This window comes from Candoia aspera, chromosome 2, assembly GCF_035149785.1.
Source record: "Candoia aspera isolate rCanAsp1 chromosome 2, rCanAsp1.hap2, whole genome shotgun sequence".
Classification (NCBI taxonomy): domain Eukaryota; kingdom Metazoa; phylum Chordata; class Lepidosauria; order Squamata; family Boidae; genus Candoia; species Candoia aspera.
The window spans coordinates 121,557,847-121,580,595 of record NC_086154.1 but is presented as its reverse complement, the minus strand read 5'-3'; the positions used below and the strand labels follow the sequence as shown (position 1 = coordinate 121,580,595).

Below are 22,749 nucleotides of genomic sequence, written 5' to 3'. Positions count from 1 at the left end.
AAGAGGAACTGAGGAGCCTTATGATGAAGGTGAAAGAAGAAAGTGCAAAAGCTGGTTTGCAGCTAAACCTCAAAAAAACCAAGATTATGGCAACCAGCTTGATTGATAACTGGCAAATAGAGGGAGAAAATGTAGAAGCAGTGAAAGACTTTGTATTTCTAGGTGCAAAGATTACTGCAGATGCTGACTGCAGTCAGGAAATCAGAAGACGCTTAATCCTTGGGAGAAGAGCAATGACAAATCTCGATAAAATAGTTAAGAGCAGAGACATCACACTGACAACAAAGGTCCGCATAGTTAAAGCAATGGTGTTCCCCGTAGTAACATATGGCTGCGAGAGCTGGACCATAAGGAAGGCTGAGAGAAGGAAGATCGATGCTTTTGAACTGTGGTGTTGGAGGAAAATTCTGAGAGTGCCTTGGACTGCAAGAAGATCAAACCAGTCCATCCTCCAGGAAATAAAGCCAGACTGCTCACTTGAGGGAATGATATTAAAGGCCAAACTGAAATACTTTGGCCACATAATGAGAAGACAGGACACCCTGGAGAAGATGCTGATGCTAGGGAGAGTGGAAGGCAAAAGGAAGAGGGGCCGACCAAGGGCAAGATGGATGGATGATATTCTAGAGGTGACGGACTCGTCCCTGGGGGAGCTGGGGGTGTTGACGACCGACAGGAAGCTCTGGCGTGGGCTGGTCCATGAAGTCACGAAGAGTCGGAAGCGACTAAACGAATAAACAACAAAAATGATAATGGCTTTTGTCTGTGAAAGATGTTTCTTGCGCACTCCTTATTATTTAACAGTTGATTAAATTACTAGCTTCTCTGTTTCCATATGATTAATCATAAGAAATGTTAATTATGTACTTGATTTTTTAAACGGTTTTTACTGTTTTCCTCTGCATGTTGCTCAAAGGACCAAATGTAGGATAATGCAAAGAGTTCACCTGTTTGGTAGGAAAGTGACATTCGACGAATAATTGACTCCCTCTGTTGTCCAGGAAAGCATGGGACGCGTGACCTCGACACTTCAGGCTCTTTTGGGAAACAGCAGCTAAATTCATTGTTATTTATACAACTTGATAATTACCTGAAAACTTATCCACGGCTGGTAAGGGCAGGGTATAGCTCAGCTCATTTTCGTGTTGTCCTGATTTTTCTGCAGCAGGGATGTAGTGTTTGACCAGCGAGGTTATTCTTTCAGAGTCACAAAACTCATCCGTATGCATCCTATTCACATGAAGCAACCATTTAGGGCAAGAGCAATGTCCAACTCATTTATTCAGGAGATTCAATGGATCCTTCCAATTGAAAACCTGATTTCAGGCTATCTCATGCTTGCTAAACTTCCATGATGAAGCAACCCAGTGCCGGCACTGGAGCTGACTTGCTGTAATTAACACAATTTTTAAATAAAATAGCTAGGATATATCCTAGCTCATTATGTCCCCTCACTAATGCAACATAGTATCCTTCATTCATTTTTAATTCAAAAGAAACATAATGGGAAACTCTTTCTTTCCTTTCAAATGCACCGTTGAAACAGATTTGATTGGTGTGTATGTATTAAGAACTTCCTCAAAACATTTGGGAAATATGAAAGCAGACCGTTAAACCAGTTTTAATCATTCCATCTTGAAGGCCCGGTAAGTTAAATTATATTTCTATTGGAATTCACAAATCCTGGAATCTTAAAAGAACTTTAAATAAGGAGTCACGTTCTTACATTCGTTTGCAAGAAGAATAACCCTGCTGGATCAAGGCATCTTAGTCCAGGGTTTTGTTTTCCCTTAGTAGCGGATCAGGGGCTTCTGGGAGGCTTGCAAGCAGTAGGAGGAGGGCCAAACATTGTGCCCCTCCCTGTGGTATTTGGAGGTAACCTTGAATCTTTGAAGTTAATAGCTCTTAGTAGACCTCTCCTCCAAGAATTCACCCATTCCCTTTTGTAAAGCCATCCAGATTAAGGGCCATCCACAGGTTAGTGGCACACTATGTGAATAAGTGATGTTTAAAAATCTGTTCTAAAACTCCTTCCACTCACTTTCAGTCCTAGTGTTTTTGAAGGGAGCAAACTTTTCCCTCTCCATTTCCTCCGTGCCATCCATGATGTTATATCCCTGAGTTACATCCCTGCCTTTTTTTCCAACTCAGAGTACTTTACATAGCCAAATCTTGTAAAGAAGGTACACACACACACACACACACACACACACGGTGATTCTGGTTGCCCTCTTATCTACTTTTTCCAGCTCTATTATATGGGTTTGTAAATGTGACGACCTGACTCTACGTGATATTTCAGGTGCAGACATAACTATTCATTCTGGCACCTCTGGTCTGACTGATGGCACAATAGCAACCTCAGTTGGCATCCCTGAGCAAGTAGATGTTTGGTCTGTTATCACAGAATAGTCTTCGTTTACAGAACCTAAGAATTCAGATTTTCTTACAAAATTCCAAGGAAAGCCAGTAGTTAAGGTGTTGAACAGGCTCAGATAGATCTAGGTCGAGTCCTCCTTGAGTCTTGGAAGCTTACCAGATAACTTCAGGCAGCCGCTATCTAATCTACCTCCCTGTTTTGGTGAAATCATGAAAGAAGGAGTACTCTGCATGCCACCTTGAGCTCCTGAAGGAAAGATAGGCTATAAGGCAATCAGATAAATAAGCAAAACCGTTTTGTGTCCCAGTCAAACTGAGCAGCTCTGTTTTGAATGCTTGCCTTTGTGAGGCCCTGCTGCACGTTTGCAAACTCCCTCTTCTAGTAAGCTTCTCTGTCTCTCTTTCCTACCATCTGAGCATGCAGTGAGGATTGCCAACAAGCTTTAAACGTATTGATTATTTCACTAGGTGTCTTCTTTATGTAATTCTACACTGGGTAGTTTTTAAAACTTTTTATTTGTTGTCTATTTAAATGTTACTTTTCTCCATTATTGAGATTTGTTTTGTAATTATTAACTAAGATTAATTTAGCTAAATTGCTTTGGGTGTCTCTGTTTCAAAATGGAAAAGCAAGGTGTAAACCTGCAGAGAATGATTAAATATCCCAGCACAGAATTAAATATTAAGCTTTTCAGCTACAAAGAAAATATATGCATAACGTTGACATATTTCAGGTACCTTAAATGGTAGCCAATGCCCCATTTTTTCTTCAAGAACAGAGACGAACCAACACACTGCAGCCTGCCACGTGAGATAATAGCTTTCCGGTCTAGAGAAAGCACAAACATGTTTTTTAGTTTATCTCATTCAGTAGTAAGAATTTCTCTTTGCCAAATTCTAACTATTAAACATATAGTTGTTGGAGATTTAGTAGGATAAATGCAGAAAAGAAATCAATTTCACTGGTTTGGTATAAAATTTTCATAGTTACAGGCCTATGAATTAGACCTAATTCTTACTGACAGAAAAGAGGAGCAAACTAAAAGTAAAATAGACAAGCTAACGTACAAATCTGATCCTGTAAGGTGGGATGAGCCAACAGTGGCTAGAACGGCAACTTTACATATCCCACATTCAATTTTTTTTTAGGGATTTCAGTGAGGTGGTAGAGGGAATCCTTTTTAGATTTGCAGATGAAATAAGATTGGGTGTGGTAGCCCATATCCCAGAATCTTAGAATTACAAAATTGGAAGGGACCCACAAGGATCATCTAGTCAAACGCACTGCAAGGTGCAGGAAAACTAACTAAACCATCCTTGAGAAGTGGCTGTTCAGCCTCCTCTCAAAAACCTCCAGAGACGGAGAATCCACAACCTCTCACTCTGGCACAGTTCTCCCATCAGGAGATGAAATAAAATTCAAAATGAGATTGATTGGTTGGAGACATAGGCTCAAAGTAACCGAATGACATTTAATCGAGACTAGTTCTTCACTGGAGAAAAAAATCAAATGCATGGATACAGGATGGGGATATTTAGTCTGGTAATAGCAGTTGTAGAAAAGATCTTGGTAGTTGTATGAGGCAATGTTGTGATGCTGCTGCAAGAGAGGCAAACAGATCGGCACATGTGACACCACTGCTGTGCGAGCTGCACTGGGTACCAGTTTGCTTCTGGGTCCAATTCAAGGGGTTGGTTAAGACCTCTAAAGCCCTACATGGCATGGGGCCAGGTTACCCGAGGGACCGCCTCATCCCCTTAACATCGACCCATCCCACCCGGTCATGCAGAGAGGGCATGCTACGAACCCTGCCAATAAGGGAATGCCACCTGACGGGGTCCAGGAGGTGGGCCTTCTCTGCAATGGCACCTGCCCTCTGGAACGTTCTGCCTCCGGAGGTGAGGCAGGCCCCTTCGCTCCCGGCCTTCTGGGACAACGTGAAAACCTGGTTCTGCCGCCTCGCCTGGGGTGGGAGGGGCACCAGTTCTACTTGGGGATAGCTAGTACCATAAATCTCTCCCCAACGAATAAGATCTTCACTTCTTAGGTTTTATATCTATTTTATCTTTATTTATTGTATTGTAATTTATAGGCTTTTAATTTTAATTTTATTGTAAACAGCCCAGAGTCCCCCTTTTGGGAGAGATGGGAGGTGATAGAAATTTGAAAAACAAACAAACAAACAAATAAATAAATAGAATTTTAGGCTGCATTAACAGAAGTCTAATTTCCATATCATAGGAAATAATAGACCCACTGTATTCTACTTTGGTCTGATTCCACTTTAAGTACTGTGCTGAAGTCTGGGCACCATATGTAAGGAGTCGGAGAAATGGGAACAGGTTAAGAGGTAGTGAGGAGAGCAAACAGAGTCTTATAAACTACATTAAAAGAGATCAGGTATATGTAGGCTTGAAAAGAACCGAAGTTGGGAAATAGATCTCTTGTTCCAGAGCGCAGGATATGGAATGATGGATGTATATTACAGGACGGCAGAATGTTACCGAAACTTCCTATTAGAGCATCTTCACAGTGGAACCACATACTGAAAAAGCCGGTTTCCCCTTCATTGGATGTGCTCAAGATGAAGTCAGACCGTCATCTCTTTGAGAATTTTTGATGTGGATTTCTGCACTGAGGGGTTGTACTCAGTGGCCTGTCTCATGATTCTACTCTGATATGATATAAAAAGCTTACTCAGTGGCTTTAGCCTAATTGCAATGTATGCAAACCTTGATAATCCTACAGGGTTCTACTTGTTACTAATTTAAAATGTACTTTTGGAAGAAAGTCAGAAACAATTGTGTAAAAATATTTGTTGATTATATCCTGAAAGTACACTCTGTGGGATACAAATCTTGGTTTGGCAAGGAATCTTGGGAAGAAACATCTCAGGCATAGTCCTTTATCTTTCTCTAAAGGAATCCAATTGTGGGACAGAACAATTGATACAGGAGGAAGAAAGAAAGGAAGTAACAAACGACCTAAAAAGCTGCCGGAAGTGAAAGGGGCTTAGCAGGGGAGAAATGAACAGATGAAATGTATGAAAATTCCAAACTGACAGGAGAAGCAGAGAGATTTCAAACTGCCAAGTCTGGTTCTGGACTCCTGGAATCGGAATGACTGACTCGTAGTGATGTACAGTGTGTGGCCGGATTTAAGAAGTTACACGGATCAGCTCAATTCTCCTTTCTGACAGGTAGGAACAGAAGGAGAAAAGATGGTATTTGAAGGAATACATTTGCAATGTGTATCTACCTATACTTTCTCTTTGTTCCTATATTCTAATCTGCTTCACTCTGAGGAGGTCTACTCACCAGAAAGGATGTCAGCTTCGTCCATGAACTGGGTAGCAAACAAAATGACTCGATTGGCTTTGCGTTCGCTCAGGAGAGCCCACACTTGGTGTCTGGAATACGGATCCAGTCCAGCAGTTGGCTCATCTAATAATAATACCTGCAGGTAGGCATTTGGTTGCATGTCTTAATTCAACACATTAAAAAATTGGCAGATAGCATTCATTGTTGACACCCAGTTTCCCTTTATGAAGACACGAGGATATTGCAAAATTGTGTCGCTTTTGAAATAACATTTAGAAGGCTTTATTTTATTTTTACAACAGAAAATAGTTTCATTAAAATGTGAAAATTTCACTGAACATGCAAAAGTCCAGAAAGTATTGGGAAAAGCCTTGAGAAGCTGAAGCTGAAGGAAAGGGAAACCATAGCAAAATTAGGGATTTCCATGATTACTATCTGTGCAGGTCACCAGCAGGGAGGAAAACACTGTCTTCATTTAAGAAGCCTACTTAATGGGCCTTTTCGCCCAGTAGAGGATTTACCTGTGGTTCTCCTAAAAATGTAATCCCAAGAGATAATTTTCGTTTTTGTCCACCACTTAAATGATTAGCCTGGGTGTTCTGAATGGCCTTGATGTCCAAGAGGGTCAACAATTTTTCAACCTATAAAATATATAAATTGCAATTACAGAAACTTCTATAACATTATTCTATGTTCTCTCTAAACCACAATATTCACCTTTTTCACATGCTTTCTCACTGGAGCATGTTCCCCTGGATGAATATTATTTATTTATTTATTTATTTACGGCTTCCGGGTTCCACAAAGCAATTTCGGTTCAGTTCGGTTAGGCCCCAAGCATTTCTACAAGTAAAAGTCATGCGAGTCTTATTTTTTCAAAACACTACGAGATTCCCCTAAAAGAAAGTGTGGCTCCGTTGTCTCAAATTATGTTCTGGAGCTCTGGATCCATCCCGAAATTGTTTAGCCAGTTTCTGCATAACTTAATATTTAAAATTGATATCTTTAAACATATTTTATTCATTCATTCATTCGTTCATTCAAAGTTTTTGCCACCGCCCATCTCCCCCAGTAAAAACAATCAATTAAAACAGCAATCATAACAATTGTATAAAATATACATACAGTCATCACATATACATATAAAATAAATAAAAATGAAATCCAAGTGGCAGATGATCTAGCACAGTCCACGTGTGTGAGGAGCACTCTAAGGCACCAGCCATCCCCAGGAGTATCTGCTCCCCTCCCTGCCCCAAGCAAGGCAGCATAGCCAAGTCTTCAGGCTCCTCCGGAAGGTCGTGAGCGATGGGGCTTGCCTCAGCTCTGGGGGCAGAATGTTCCAGAGGGCGGGAGCTACTGCAGAGAGGGCCTGCTTCCTGGACCCCGCCAAATGAAACTCCCTTACCGCGGGGTCCACAACATGCCCTCTCTGCATAAATAAATATATGCATAATATGTTTAAACTCATATATATTGGCCGTATAATGACTCACACTGGGTAGATATTGTTGGAAGTATCAGGGGTCAACTCAGCATTGTCTCATAAGCATAAGGGGGTCTCTCTAGCAAACGCATCTCTATTGTGCTTGTGGGATGTCACATGGGGCAGCGGATTTCCACTTCCTCCTCCTTCTTGGGCTTGGGGATTAACAATCTCCATTATCCTTCTGGCAGACATGCAAGCAGGAGGTGCTGCAGGAATGCAGCCCTCCCCCTACCATCTCACTTGCATGCAGACTTTCTATTCCACATAGAAAGTGTCTACAAAGCACCAGTGATGCTACTATGAATCTACCTGTATCCAGATCTACTGAATAAAAGTAAGCTGTCTCTATTTCTCTTCATCTAACTGAAGACTGAATTTATTTCTGAACATAATTAAGCTTAATGTGCAAGTTCCTTTTTTTGGTTCATGCTTCTACTCTGCAAGATTGCTGTTAGCTGCTTGGAGTTCTTGTATTAACCTTTAAAAACTCCATCAGATATGACAGCCAGCAAAATGGTTTTAAAAAGCAGGTAAGCAGTTAAGCTGGTAGCAACACATCTGTCCCACTCATTCCAAAGGCTAACTAGTGTTTCCTAAAATTATAAATACAACCAGAGGAGAATAATGTTATCAGATAAGCTTACAAGGGGAAAAGTGCAGAACACAAGCACCTGTGCAATACAAATCTGTGCAATACAACTGAATACATTTGAATACATTATTACCTCATTTTCTACTGCATTGGATGGTATCCCCTTTATCTTAGCAAACGTCTTTAAGTTTTCTTTCACTGTTAAAAATTCAAACTGAATATTGAATTGTGGACATATAGCACTTATTTCCCAAATCTTTTCCATGTGTTCCTTTTCAGATACATTGTACTTGAATATGGATGCAGAACCTGTAGGCATTAGCAAAGAGATTGCATAGTGAATTTTCCATTTAGATAGACTGGTATTATTTTAGGATATGATGAATTAAAAGGCACCTGCTGACAAATGAGCTTTTCTGTTCTTGAGCCAATCCATTGTAACGTATACTAGTAGTGACTGTCCTCCTAAGGCTAGTTTTCACTTTGGCCCTACAGGGGGCTGTACTCCCCCTAATAGGGCTGGTCTGCGCTGCAGTCTGGATGCTCTCCAGGAGACCATGGCCAGGAAAAGCGTTCTCCAGCTTCCCTGCCGCAGCAGACAAAGCCATGCCTGAAGAAGGATGCTTAAGTGTCAGCTTTGTTGTTTATTCGTTTAGTTGCTTCCAACTCTTCGTGACTTCATGGACCAGCCCACGCCAGAGCTTCCTGTCGGTCGTCAACACCCCCAGCTCCCCCAGGGACGGGTCCGTCACCTCTAGAATAAGTGTCAGCTACTCGTGCCTTTATCACCTGATACTTGGATGCTGTGCTTGGAGCTGCATTTAAAGACCTCTTTGGGAGGGGTGTGTGCTTCAAGTCAGTGTTGACTCCTGGTGACCACCTGGACTAGTCCCTGCAGTTTTCTTGGCAAAATTTCAGAAGAGGTTTGCCATTGCCTTCTTCCTAGGGCTGAGCAGGAGTGACGGGCCCAAGGTCACCCAGCTGGCGTTGTGGCCAAGGCGGGACTAGAACTCACGGTCTCTAGCCTGGTGCCTTAACCACCCCACCAAACTGGCTCTCCTTTAAAGACCACCTGGAAAAAAATACCTAAACCTTTTTTCAGAGACATCAGTATAAATCTGCATGTTGGAATATCGTGTATCAACTTAAAATTTTATGTCAGTACTAAAATAATATTTAACTAGGGTTATTATGCAATAATACAACTCCATTATTTTTAACAACATTTCGCCTACTATTTCTTTCTTTTAGCTTTGTTTTTTACATAATTGGGTGTGTATTTGGTATTTGCTGAATCGGGTGGATCTTGTTTTGTTACGGCATTTATGCTGTGTTGTGATTTAAGGTTCTATGGTGTTCTATAAGGGTTTTGTTGTTGTGAGCTGACCAGAATCAGTGAGGGATACAAGTGGTCCAACATAAATATATCAGTAAGGGTAATAGAAAAAGCAATGAGACTCCAGGTGCAATGCTAAGCATGTTTACTCAGAAATAAGTCTTCACAAAGTACACAGTTAAGCTGAAGAATTCAGTACCACATGATGCAAAGGATGCTGACAACTTAGATGATGTTTAAATCAGATTGTACAACTTCACTGAAAATAAAACTATCAATTACTTTTAGTCGTAACAGTTTATAGATGATACCTTGCTAGAGAACAATGGCAGAAAGGGGCTGTTGTGGGTTTTCCTGAGGCATCTAATTGATTATTGTGGAAAAGAGGAAATGGGACTAGGCTGGACCATGGTCGGATCCAACAGGGCTGCACACTTCTAACCCTACTTTGCAACTGGGCTGGCAGTTGAATTCATTTTAAAGTTTTGATTCTTACCATCAGATGGTTTGGAAAGTCCACTGAGGATGTTTAGCAGTGTAGTTTTTCCAGCTCCGCTATGACCAAGTATTGCAGTGATCTGACCTTCATAAATATCCAAGGACAAGCCTAATATATAAAGAATATATAACAGAAGAAATCACGCTGGCCCTTTTCACATATAGCTACAGCATTATCCAGGCCCCTTAGTTTCAGAATCCATGCTGTTCTTGGCAAAGCAGCCAAGCCTGAGGGAAAGAAAGAAGCCACAGAGGAGTAAAAAAGAAGCTTCTTAGATCACTGTGTCCTCCACTGATTTACTGTAGTTTAGGATATGTGGTTCTCTACTGATTAGATCAAAGAGAATTGGTCCCAAGTAAATTATGGCCATGGAAACTTGTCTCCACACAATTGGGGAATCCAGGACAGAAGGTACAAATTGGCAAGAAAAATAGCTGGATCCTAAAATATTTTGCAGTTGTTACAATGATTCTATTCTGTTAAACGGTTCTAAAACCAAAAGTTTTCCTGAAACCTCTTTTATATCACAGGATGTTATTTCCTTTCTTCATCCCTCCTAAGCACTTTGAGTCCATTGTTTTATATTCTATGAGTAGCTCTGAGTTCTTCATATTTCTATCCTGAATTTTAGAATTGCTACTGATTCCAGTACCAGCTACTCTTTCTTTTTGCTGGTACTGATAAAACAGGTTTTCCCCATGTTTTCCTATCAAGGACATGGGAGGAAAGTAGGAACCAAGTTGCCTTCCCCTTTTCAACCAGTGCTCAGAAAGTTGATGCAGAGTGTAGAGACGAGTGTGTAAAATCCCTGGGGGACAGATCACAAAGATGACCTTTGAAAGGTGCTTAAAGTTAATGTTCAATTTTAAAGGGTCCCAGCAAGCTTTCTTCACAAGCAGGAGAGCAGGAATGCCTATGTTAGGTGTCAACATTTTCACGCGACTCACACAATAGCTGTCATGTTCCCGTTCCGATGTTTATGGTTCCTCGTAACGTTTCACATGTCATATCTGCAGTTGCGTGCCTGCCTGGCCACGCTGGTAAATTTCCTTTGTGCTGACTTGTGATCTTCTGGAATGTGTGTTTGGGTTATCTCTGCTGTTCAAGGTTACTTTCCCAGGCCGATTCTAACGGTTGCTAGCGTCTGGGGTGGGTGGTTGCTATGCTAGCCTGAGGGGCGGGTTCGCAACGGGAGCAAGGCTTTTAAGTTTGTAATTGGCGCGCTTTTGCTCATTCTCAGCTTTCTTCGTACTTTGCATACTATTCATTCAATAAATTAGTTTTCTCTAGTAACTACTGATGAGACTCCTTTTATTGGAATAGGCAATCATTACAATAGCTTGGATTACCCTCCCCCCAACCCCCAAATCAATAAAGTCATGTCAGGTTGCTGTATCTCATGAATTCCTGGCATTTTAATCCCTGAGATATCATGTGAGGTCAGACAAGAATGATAGTATTTCATATATCTCCTGTGTTTTCTTGCCAAACAACTCGTGAGATTCCATGCAAAGAACCCCAACGTTTAATATAAATTGGCAATCGCAGTAGATAATGCCCATTTTATTGTAAAAAATGCACTAACTTTGGAGGTTCAAGAATGGCATCTATGCGTATTGTGCATGCCCTACCTCCCCAATAGTTTGGTTGACAATCCCTGAACTACTTCAGAGGGCCAAAGCAATAGTCTATATTCTAAGCTGTGGGTCTCTTACCTTTCAAAGCTTCTGTTTCTGTGCTTTTCGTTTTATACTTTTTTTTCATGTTATTTAGTCTAGAAAATAGTGAAACAGTTATTTGTCAGTACATTGGGAGACTCTTCTCACAAATCTCACAATCACCCAATATATCACTTTGACAGCGGCGAATATTAATTTAGCATTCAGTATGTCATTGTCAATGTTAGACACGGGATATGTTTTCCTCTGGCATATGCCCAACAGACATAATAAAATAATAGTAAATATGAAAACATAATAAAATAAAATGATAAAAGCCAATACAGTAACAGCAGAAATGCATTTCTCACATAAAGAAAGGCGCTTCCCTGATGGATGCCTTCTGGAAGCAGAAACTTAGGTGATCCTTGAAAAGGAGCAGAACCTGTACGTAAAAGAAATCTACAAAATGCTCACAGTATTGAATGTCCACATTCAATGTCTCTTACCTTACGGCTTCCTTCCCATCAAATTCAGGAGGCACAGGTTCAGCGTTGTCACTGAAGATACTCCCAGGGCTCCCTTCAGTTGAAGGGGCATCACCAGTCCAGGGGCTTTTTGATTTAAACCAATAGGTCTTCTTCAAGAAAAACAACGGAGGATGAGGCACCCCATATTTGTCTAAAATAGATAGTTTACAAATAGCAAGTTGTCATAACTCCCAGATAACTGTAAACTCTTCATGTTCACATTGAACATGTAATAAATTACAGAGTTGGTCTTCATTGTTCTTTTCTAGTATTTTTTCACTGTGAACCTGCCAATCAAGTGAATGTGTGATGATGCAGTCAGTTCAGCTCCCTGCCTAACAAGGCACAACTGAGATCAAAACCAAAACAAAGAGGAAAATAGCACCAAAGCCACAAAGAGGAATATATAATTAGCTTGAGAATCCCTGCTGATATTGCTGCCATGTCACTAGCAGGGAAACCTGCATGTAGCACAGGTATAACTCGGGCTGCTAACCTACGCTTTTTGGGTTTTTTCCTGGTGCCTTCGAGTCAGTTTTTGACTCCGGGCAACTGCCTGGGCAAGTCCCTGCAGTTTTCTTGGCAAGGTTTTCAGAAGTGATTTGCCCTTGCCTCCTGCCCAGGGCTGAGAGAGAGCGACTGGCCCAAGGTCACCCAGCTGGCTTTGCGCCTAAAGTGGGACTAGAACTCACGGTCTCCTGGTTCCTAGCCCAGTGCCTTAATCACTACACCCAGCTGGCTCTCAGTCAACCTACCCTGTGCTTTCTTTATATTACTAAAAAGGATTATGTGAAAGTCTTGGATTGAAAGCCATGACAGAAGGCAGAGATCAAATCCTACAGTCCATCTGCGATGATTATGATGTATGGAAGATTGCAGCCTAGAACGTAAAGGGAGTATATGGTGAAGAGCATGAAGTAACCAATGAAATGAATGAAAGAAAAATAGATATATTTTTGGTCTCTGAAACTAAGAGAAAGGGGAGCAAGATAAAAGATCTGCATAATGGCTGCCTGATCTTGTGTCATTTAAAGCCACAAAGAGTGTTGCACAGTATGTGGCCAAATAGCAAGGAACAGTTTAATCAGTTGAGATTGAAAGAAGCAGGACAATGGCGAACAATTTTAATGCAAATAAAAACAGGTTCTGGAAGTGGGCAAAGAGAGCTAAAGAAGCAGCCTTCAGTAGAATAACTGTAACAAACAGTAAAAATGATGACATGTTTTGGGATGAATCTGAAGTGAGAAGAGATATTCCTGCAAGAAGTACTTTAAACATAAATATGGGGATCATAGCGGTATATTAAAGAGTGGAAATAAAATGAAGACTATGAATGTATGTTTCCTAGAAAAAAATTATGAAAAGCACATTTTAAGTGCTGTTAGAATATTGAAAAATGGCAAAGCGGTTGGTAGAGATGGTATAACTTAAGAAATATCAAAACACGGATGTGGCTCTGCAACCTGTGAAATGTATGTGTGAAGACAGCATCTCTGTGTGAAGCCTGATAGCAAAAAATGATAGCAGGGCTGAGTGCAAGACTCCGTAGTTTGTTAAGGGTGCCTGGGGAAGTGTCAGGCAGAATTCTGACTGAAAGGCTACAAGGACAATTTGGCTCTAGACCAGGCTGTTATTTTCAGCAGGACACTTAGAAATGCATGAGATTGAGAAAGAAGTTTGCTATTCATTGACTGACTGACTGACTGACTGACTGACTATGTGCCATCAAGTCATTGTTGACCCCTAGTGACCACAAAGATAGATTTTCTCCATGATGATCTGTCCCTAACCTAGTCTTTCCAGTCTCCCAACGGTGCACTCATCACCTTGCTGCTGCTTGTCCTCTTTTCTCTTTCCTTCCACCTTTCCCAGCATTTCAGGAGTCTTCTCTAACACCACATTTCAAAAGTGTCAATACTCTTCCTATCCTGCTTCTTCAAAGTCCAAGTTTCACTGCCATAGAGTGTCACAGGGAATAGCATGGCTTGCACAATTCGAATAGTATACTATACTATATGCTTGTGATTTAGGGGAAGTATATGAGGTTAATATATGTGAAATATAGAACCACTTGCATGAAGTGCATATGATGGAACTAAAGCATGGGATGGGATGCTTAGCGAAAGGTTCAGTACTTAGCAGGGGGCAAAAGAAAGAGGTGTGATGTCCCCTTGGCTGTTTTGCATATTTTTTTTATCATTGTGTAAGGAATTATTGTAATGATGATGCCATACTGTGGTGATCAGTGATGTTAATTGTGTTGGTTGGGATGTGATGTATGTGGACTTTTGTGCTGATGATGCCATATTGTTGGCTGAGAACCCCAATATTTGCAGCAAATGTTATGAAGAAACACCGTGTGAAAATTATGGTATCTAAGAGCAAGGCAGTTGTGTTTCACAGGGAAAATGGAATGAACTATTGCAAGTTACACATAAATAGCAGGAAACCGGTATAAGTGGGTAAATTTGTGTACCTTGGTAGAATGTTTGCTAAAAATAGGAACATGGATGGAAAATGTTTAAGACATGCAAATGCTGGTAGAAAAGTATAAGGTGGAATGAGTTGTGTTGTGAAGATGTTTGTCAAAGGAAGCAGAAACAGCTAGGTATAAAAGACGGTTTCTGCCAATTTTGTTAGATGGAAGGGAGAGTTGGATATATCAGGAGAAACATAAAAGCCACTTTTATGCAGTGCAAATGTGTTCCTTAAGAAGTGTGAATGGTAAAAAAGAAACTAAAAGGCCAAGAATGAACAGGCGCTGAACATCTGTGGACTGAATGCAAAGTTAATGATCTGCATGAAAGCAGTACATTGGGATTGTTTGTCCATACAGGGAAAATGTCCTGTCTCAGTGCCTGGAGGCTGTAGGGGCGTAATGGGCTTCGGCTCAGCCCAAGCAAGATTGAGTGGCTTTGGGCACTTGGGCCTTCCAGGACCAAGATTTTTCCAACTGCGGTCCTGGATTGGGTGGCACTGCCCCAGAGAGACCTGGTGCACAATCTGAGGGTCCTCCTGGGCTCACGGCTCCTGCTGGAAGAGCAGGTGGCAGTCGTGGCTAAGAGGGCGTTTGCCCATCTTCAGGTTGTGTGCCAGTTGCACACATTCCTAGACTGGGAGGCTCTACTCACTGTCACTCATGCCCTCATGTCCTCCTGTCTGGACTACTGCGATGCGCTCTACATGGAGCTGCCCTTAAAGAGCATTTGGAAACTTCAGCTGGTACAGAATGCAGCTGCATGGGTTGTAAATAGTGTCAGCTATTTGGCATATGTAACACCGCTGCTTCAGGTGCTGTGTTGGTTGCCAGTGTGTTTTCGGGTGCAATTCAAGGTGTTGGTTGTCACCTTTATAGCCCTTCATGGCTTGGGACCGGGTTACTGGCGGGATGGTCTTTTCCCAGTTGTTTCTACCTGTCCAGTCTGGTCTGGCAGGATGGGCATGCTCTGGGTCCCATCATCCATGGAATGTCGGCTGGAGGGGGCCAGGAGGTGCGCCTTTTCTGCCATAGCACCTGCCCTCTGGAATATCCTCCCTCCTGAGATTAGGATGGCCCTGACCCTACTGGCCTTGAAGACCTGGCTATGTGCCTGGGCCTGGGTCCCAAGTGTGTGAAGGCCCCCATTTCCTGGTTGTGCTGACACCAACAGATTTTAATATCTCTTGGCTGCTATTTGTATTTAATTTTTTTGTACTGTTTTAATTGTTTAACTGTTTTTATTTTGTTAGCTGCCCAGAGTCACTGGTCTGAGATGAGTGGCTATATAAATTGAATAAATACATAAATAAATACATAAAATGGGAACTAAACACAAAAATAGGAAGCCAATGGAACTGATGAGCTCCACAAAATGTCAGACTTTTAGAGAACAAAAGGACAGTTTCTCTTCTCTCTTGTCATCCACCTGTAATTTCATTTGCTTACTCTATCTTACGCCATTTCTGTGCTTTGCATAACACTAGTTACTTTAAAATGGACTCCAATGACCTGAAGGCATGTATGCATGATTTTTGGACAATACAGTCGTATTCAGGAGCTTCAGATGAATTTCAGGCAACTTAATCTAAAGAAAGATATGATCTTGCTGTCTCAACTTTGTTCTTTTTCCCCAAAGTGTCATTTTTCACACCAGTTACAGCTCATACTCAGTACCAAAATGATGCATCTGAGGTAACGAAATGCAGCTTGCAGAAATGCAGTTTTCAAACTATAATATATTCACAGTAATGTTCTTACCAGGCACAACCTTGTCAAAATAGAAAGCCAGCAGCATATATAAAACGCTGTCAAGAAGCAGGAAATAACCATATGGTTCGAACATTAAGACAGACAAATCGAAGGTTCTTCCATATTTCTGAAAATAGAGAACCTGCATGAAAAGAACAAAGTCCACGTTGTTGCAGGTCAAACCCTGACAGGAAAGAATAAAGAACAGAAATACAGCTAGCTGTTTAGTAAGTTAAACTATTGATCAGACGCGAACCCCCTTGAAATGAAAGCATGGATCTCAGCAGTGTGAAGGAAGGAATGGAAAGCAATGCCATGTTGTGTCCATGTCCAGTTTTCTGTATGCCCCTCATCAGAATAACTTTGGAAGAGAAATGCCTATGCCTCCTGGATTCATCAGAGGAAGTGTCAAATGTGTTTCCTGTGAGGCCCATCATGGTTAGGAAGGTAGAATTTTGAAGTAAAATACAGCGTGGCACTCTACCTTTGACAGCCCAGCATCAAAAGCAAATGGGCAGAAGATGCACAAGATCAATTCCAAACTTGGAGGCATCATCCCAGTTGCTGTAGTAAGGCTGAGGGCTCCAAAACAAAAAATGGAAATGAAGATAACCAAGCTAGTGACTCTGGGTTTCTTTAAGAGAGAGCTCAACATGAAACAGAGACATATCTGCGAAAGAAGGAATTGCCAGTTAATAGGAAATACTTTCTCTACAAATATGCACGATACAATAGAACGAGTGAAGTATTCAGTGGATCTGCCCTGTACACGTTTTCACGTTGCGTATGTAACTGTTGAGCCCCACGTTAAAACCATCAACTGTTGCAGCGGATACCTCCAGGCCAGGGTTCAAACTGAACTGAATTAATAGGAAGACAGGGCATAATGCCTTCCCATGGCCATGTTTCCCGAAAGGTTACTATGTCTCTAAACAAGAGGAGATGGAGTCCAGTCGCTGTAGTAACATATGGTCCAAACTGTAAATGTTCAAGATGAAGAGGCTTGAGGGAGGCAGAAAATCAGCAAGAGAGAGAATTGAGTCCAGCATTTAGCTCTAAATGCTCTGGCGTCCAGACCACATGAAAAGGCTGTGGGGCCACAAATGGAACCTGGCACCAAATTGCCTCTTCCACAACCTCTGTAAGGACCTATCTAAGACCTCCTATGATACTTTTCTGTGCCCATCACTACAGAGACCCCACTTTTGCCCTCTCACTTCGAAGTAGGTGGCAGACTCCTAATGTCACCATGCTCGAGAATTTTGAGTAAGTATCCATTCAGCCTCCCTGCTCTGCCACTCAGTACTGGTGGATCAACTTTCTAGCCTATAACCACTGCTACTGGACTTTATTCTCTTTGGGGCCTTCTCCTACTCCAGACAACTGCATAAGAATGTTCCCCCTCAAACCTTTAGTTCAGAGAGAGAGAGAGCCCTTTTCCCCACCCCTACCCCTGGCTACCACAAGTTGGAGAAGACCTCTGTCCCCCTATGAGGGGATCCTCCCCAAGGATCTACCCCAAGACTATTTGCAGGAGAGTCTTCAGAGAGCACCACAGACCTGCTCTGTATTCCATTCGTGGCCATTACAGCAAACAAGGTGTCCACAAGCAGAAGCTCTCAGTGGCCCTGTCCTGGTTCTGCTGTCTCCCAGTGCCAAATGGCCTTCTTCTTCCTTCACTGCTCTTGTTCTAAGGTGACTGTGCTTAAGATGGTGTCCCCCTTCATTGCTGTAGAGGAGTGGGAGGGGAGGGGAGGGGAGAGTGTTGCTTCACTCCCCCAGCACTCCTCCACCACCAAAAATGCCATCTCCATCTTGAACAGGGACCTCCAGTTCTCCCAACTCATATGTACCCTCTCTATTCCATTGCCCCTTCACTATTCTCCCGGCACTGCCATCTCTGTATTCCTCCTTCCTCTCTCAGCTATTGACTTCCACCTTTCTTCATCTTCCACATTCACCCACATTTTCCCCACATTTGTTTTTCTCCTTTTTGCAATTCAACCAGTTCTTCCGTCTTCTCCACCTGCTGTGCTTTCTCTGACCCATTCAACGTTTTGAAATCTGCCAATATTCTTCCACCAGTCTATCTCCCTTTCCCCCCTTTTTCACCTTCATATTCTATCTTTCAGCATTAACCATAAGTACATTTTTACAGGTACATCCACACAATATCTTGAATATTCAGTCAAGTGATACTCAGGGTACCTCTTTCAAAAGCAAGGAAGTTACAGGCTGTCAATAACCAGCCCAAGCCAGTTAGCAGACTGCAACATTTGGGATGAGCTGAAATTGTTGAATAGTTGCCTATAAAGCATGTAATAGTAGTTCAATCTGGAATTTATCACGAAACAAATGACAAGTAGCCAAACTTTCAATATTGACTGGAAAGGCACAGTTGGCTGATCAAACAAATGTCAGTGAATATAGGGATATACTTTTTCCTATCTCTCATCTTCAAACAAAAGAACTTTTCCCTAAAATGTTTCCCTAAAATTTCCCTAAAGGAAATAATCTGTCTATTTTGAGCCAGTCTAGGGGTGCTTTCTTTGTACTGGTGTCTCCAGGATCCTTCAAACTATTCCTATGTTTGGATGTTTTATTGAAAAGAGAGAACTGAAGAAAAAACTTGAGAAATAAATGTTTTAATATAATGTTAAAAAGTTGCTTCTCATCCTGGTCCAGAAACTGTCCTCCAGCAGAGCAGAAACATATATTCTGAATGTTGCATCAAATATATCACTTTAACTGAGAAAAGGAAGGCCCAAGACTTACCGATGATATGCCATAAAGGAAAAACAGGAGAAATAAGGTAGAATTGCTGCTGAGGTGAAAATACATAGCTTTCAGAGAAAATGTCAGCACACTGGACAGAACTGAGATGTACATAGTATACAGCAAACCCCAGGAGAGCCTACAAAGAGAAAGATATTGTTAACCTTCTTGATACATTTGTTATCTGATTTTTCTCCAGCTCCCCTAAACTGTTTCTCCAGTTTAGCTCAATATTGTGGTCCACGCCTACAGGATAAAAACACGGATTACAGGAAAGGGTTCCCTTGTTCGGTAAAACTGATGCTCTTATCATAGAAGGAGTCTGCCAGGCATGTCTTGTTAGGAACAGGAGCCCAGTATGTAGAAGAGTGGCAGGCTTTATATAGCCTTTCCATGACCCCTTATCTACAGTACAGCAGTTCTAGGAGCAATCGAATAATAAAATAACATAGTTATTATTTCATTTAAATTTATTGGCTGCCCAACTCCAAGAACCCAAGGATGACTCTTCCAAACTAAGGTCATGCAGATGTCTCCCTCAGCTCTTCCCAGATTGCTGGGTCTTGGTAAAACAATGTCAGATGTAGTCAAAGAATTTAGGGGTGTGTTCCTTTTGCTACTCAGAGCAAGGACTTACTGGCTCTTCTTTAAAACCTCTTTTGTTAACAAAAAGGAATTTGGAAAAAAGTTTCAGGGCCATCGATTTCAGGGCCAGCTGTGGGAGGCCCCAATTCATAATAAATGGATAAGCTCAAGTTATCCTCAAGCTCAAGTTGCTGGCCTTTAAGAAGGCTCTGCTCTTTTTTTCTTAAATCTATGGGTGCTAATGGTGGTAGCTTTGCTTCATCCATGGGTCTTATTATTTGGTATTTATGATGGCTTTACATTTAAAGACTTGTAGTTGGGTAATTTACAAAGTATTTTTTAAAATTGCAAATGAGAGAACATTTCGTTATATTTAACTAAGTTTCAGGACAGCTGGCCCGAGCAGCCACTTATACGGAGAGGAAACAAGGACCTGAGCGATGCCCCCACTCACATAAGTGTCTAGAGGTCCAAAGGGGAGAGAATCCAGTGTGGAGCTACTGTTTTCAGCAGCAGTTCCCTGACCAGAGCTTGGTTAAATTCTGTGCTGAGTGTCCTGGCTGGTATGGATTCATCCCCTTTCATTCTCATAAGCAGCTCTGGGTCCAGCTGAGAAAAGGAGAGCAAACTCACCAGAATGCCGCATCCTGTAGTCCCATAGTCTTCATCACCTCCTTCAAATTCCGTTTCTCTCTTGAGACCGCTAGTGCCAAGAAGTACATAAATGGAGCAAAACACAGTGATAAAACCCAAAGGAACACTCCATTTCCTAATTCACTTCCTATTGTAACAGAAGGTGATCTCATTCGGATGCCCTTAATAGAAGTCATTTCTTCCCAAACAGAGTGGTTGGTGATCCACTAAAAGTAAAGACAAAAACATTTTTGAAATGACTGATAACTTCTTCCATAGGTGATTCGAGATGCTGGGAAAAGCATTATGGTCCTCATCACTTATCTATATTACAGAACGTTATCTTAGTGCCTTATGTTATATGTCACTGGTATATATCTCTAAACTGATCTGCCTCTGCTCTAGATTTTAAAATATGGCTACTCACCTTGTTTTCTGGCTACAGATTTTCAGCAATGTATTGTCTTTTTAGAGTTTTCCAATATCTGAATTAAAACCAAAAATGTTTCCCATGTGAAATGGATGAGATGATGGCAGTCGAGCAGAAAATAGCCGAATACCTATTTTATTTCTTTATTTCTTTTCACATTTCTATCCTGCCGCACTGCTGCATTCCAGATGATAAGAACCCATCAAAACATCCACAGTACAACAACCATAAGCAGTAAAAGCATACTACCCAAACACAAAGCTATAAGCAATAAAAATAGAAAATCAAGACGGCATGATAACTCAGGAGAAGGCTTTCTGGAAGAACTCGGTCTTTAAAAGCTTCTGAAACATCAGCAAGGAGAGGCCTAGCCCGGTCTCAGCCAGGAGGCTGTTCCACTGCACTGGCGCTGCCACAGAGGGTGTACGTGTGGAAGGATAAGTCTGCTCTGCAATATATTTTCTACAAGAGTTTGCCAATATTTGAATTCAGCTTTTTCCCCCTGTGTGTGACAAAGGAGCAAGAAAGAAGACTTTGAAGTACTTCAGTCAATTTGTTGGGTTTTTTGTTTGTTCGTTTGTTTATAATGTAATTGCTCAGGCTTCCCTCTCTTTTTCCTTCCCTTTTAATATTATAAGATATGATTAACTAGCTTATATGTATCTAAATGGCAGCCTTTTTTAACCTTTTGGCCCTGGAGGAATCCTTGAAATATTTTTTCAGGCCTCGGGGAACCCCTGCACATTCAGGCTCAAATATAGGCCACAAGTTACAAAGTTATTACATTTCTTTCATGTGGAGTCCTGTGTATATGCATTAGCAGTGTTCTTAAACTAAAAATAAAGAATGAAACTTACCTCTTTAATGCAAAATTGCTTAAATTTGGAATATTATTTAAATAAATTGTGATCTCCCAGGGCACCCCTAGTGACCTCTTGTAGAACCCTAGGCTTCCATGGACCCCTGGTTGAGAAACCCTGTGGTAGAGCAACTGAACAATACCCTAACCAAAAGGAAGGGCCTGGAGGTGTAAACGGAGGGCAGGGTTGGTCATACAGGGCTAGGAAAGATGCCTCAGATGTAAACCTCTCCCAGCATGCCCGACCTTTGAGCCCCATCTCTTCTGTCTCTCTTCATATGGTCTTTTCATATATTCTGCTATCAGAAAAGTCTGTTCTCACAATAGCTAGAAGGAAAAATGCTGAAGCTGGATCTCACCACGAGGGTTGGAGTTCTGCCTCTGCCCGTGCAGAAGGAAAAAAAGATGTATTCGTTCATCCATTTATTTAGGCACTTTTGAGTCCGGCCCAAGGTCACCCAGCTGGCTTTGTGCCTAAAGCTGGGCTTGAACTCACAGTCTCCTGGTTTCCAGCCGGATGCCTTAACCACCCTGCCAAGCAGGCTCTCTGGTTCATTTAATGTGTACCTACATCCTTTCTCTGCCCAGCACTTGGCTAGGCTCTGGGTGGGTTAAAGCAAGATCCATTCTACAGCCCTGGGAGATCCAGAGGCAGTGACCGTAGCCTCAGGGCATAATCTGCTCTGAGAACCAGTAGGACAAACAACAGCACAAGGCAACAAAATATGTAAGTCTGGAAACAAAATTAAAGGAACAGAGGAGTCTCTAAAAGAAAAACTGAGAAAATGTGGGGTGCCGCTTTTGCAGATAAAGGTAAGACCTATCCACTTACTTCAATCAGCGCACTATCGATGCTAGATTGCAGGGATACAAAGCCTTGAGTCCAGTAGGTCGGATTATCACAATAATGTGAGGAATAGTCGAAGCACGTATCTACACAGAAGGGAAAAAGAGGAGCAGTCTTTCACAGTATGACATGTACAATCTTGTCAATTAACAGTTCCTTACTAACGGGGAAAAAGCTGGAATTTCATTGGGCTGTGGCAATCTCCCCGAAGATGGTTCACTTCCCTGAAGCCTTGAACCAAGCAACCCGCCAGAGAGGCTTGAGAAGCTGTGAGTCTCCCTCTCTTCTGAGAGCAAAGTGTGTGTGTGTCTGTGTGTGCATGTGTGCTTATTTGTGTGGAGTTTCCTTTGCTTTACCTGCTTTGCTGACTTCCTCTGGCCCTTGAAATAGTTCCAAGAGATTTTTGGGAACTTGCACAGAAACCTCTTGCAAATGTGGCTGAAGCCACGAGGTGGCTGCAAAGCGGTGAAGTACTGAGGCACATCAAAATTGCCTCACGCAATTTTGGAGGACAGTATAACTTGCCAACATCCTACACAACACTCAGCTCGAGACATCCTCTTATATAAAGTCAAGAAGAAGATGGGA

General features: G+C 41.8%; 2 protein-coding genes across 3 annotated transcripts in view; one reads left to right on the top strand and one right to left on the bottom strand.

Moving 5' to 3' along the window:
* Window positions 1–22,749, top strand: part of ARSG (arylsulfatase G) — a 588,957-nt gene that overhangs the window by 460,267 nt on the left and 105,941 nt on the right. The window lies entirely within an intron of this gene.
* LOC134490421 (ABC-type organic anion transporter ABCA8-like) overlaps window positions 1–22,749 on the bottom strand; it is a 90,838-nt gene that overhangs the window by 63,387 nt on the left and 4,702 nt on the right. The window contains exons 1-14 of one of the 2 annotated variants that reach the window (XM_063293449.1): window positions 22,147–22,208; window positions 20,453–20,510; window positions 20,026–20,252; window positions 18,808–18,946; window positions 16,517–16,702; window positions 16,042–16,174; window positions 11,784–11,955; window positions 11,332–11,390; window positions 9,614–9,724; window positions 7,915–8,090; window positions 6,222–6,341; window positions 5,698–5,836; window positions 3,118–3,208; window positions 1,091–1,230 (exon numbers count right to left, since the gene is read on the bottom strand). In XM_063293449.1, the coding sequence (XP_063149519.1) occupies window positions 1,091–1,230; window positions 3,118–3,208; window positions 5,698–5,836; window positions 6,222–6,341; window positions 7,915–8,090; window positions 9,614–9,724; window positions 11,332–11,390; window positions 11,784–11,955; window positions 16,042–16,174; window positions 16,517–16,702; window positions 18,808–18,946; window positions 20,026–20,222 (1,663 nt within the window). In that variant the 5' untranslated portion in view covers window positions 20,223–20,252; window positions 20,453–20,510; window positions 22,147–22,208. Of the gene's footprint in view, window positions 1–1,090; window positions 1,231–3,117; window positions 3,209–5,697; window positions 5,837–6,221; window positions 6,342–7,914; window positions 8,091–9,613; window positions 9,725–11,331; window positions 11,391–11,783; window positions 11,956–16,041; window positions 16,175–16,516; window positions 16,703–18,807; window positions 18,947–20,025; window positions 20,253–20,452; window positions 20,511–22,146; window positions 22,248–22,749 lie in introns of those variants that run through there. The other variant, XM_063293448.1, reaches the window with a different exon arrangement.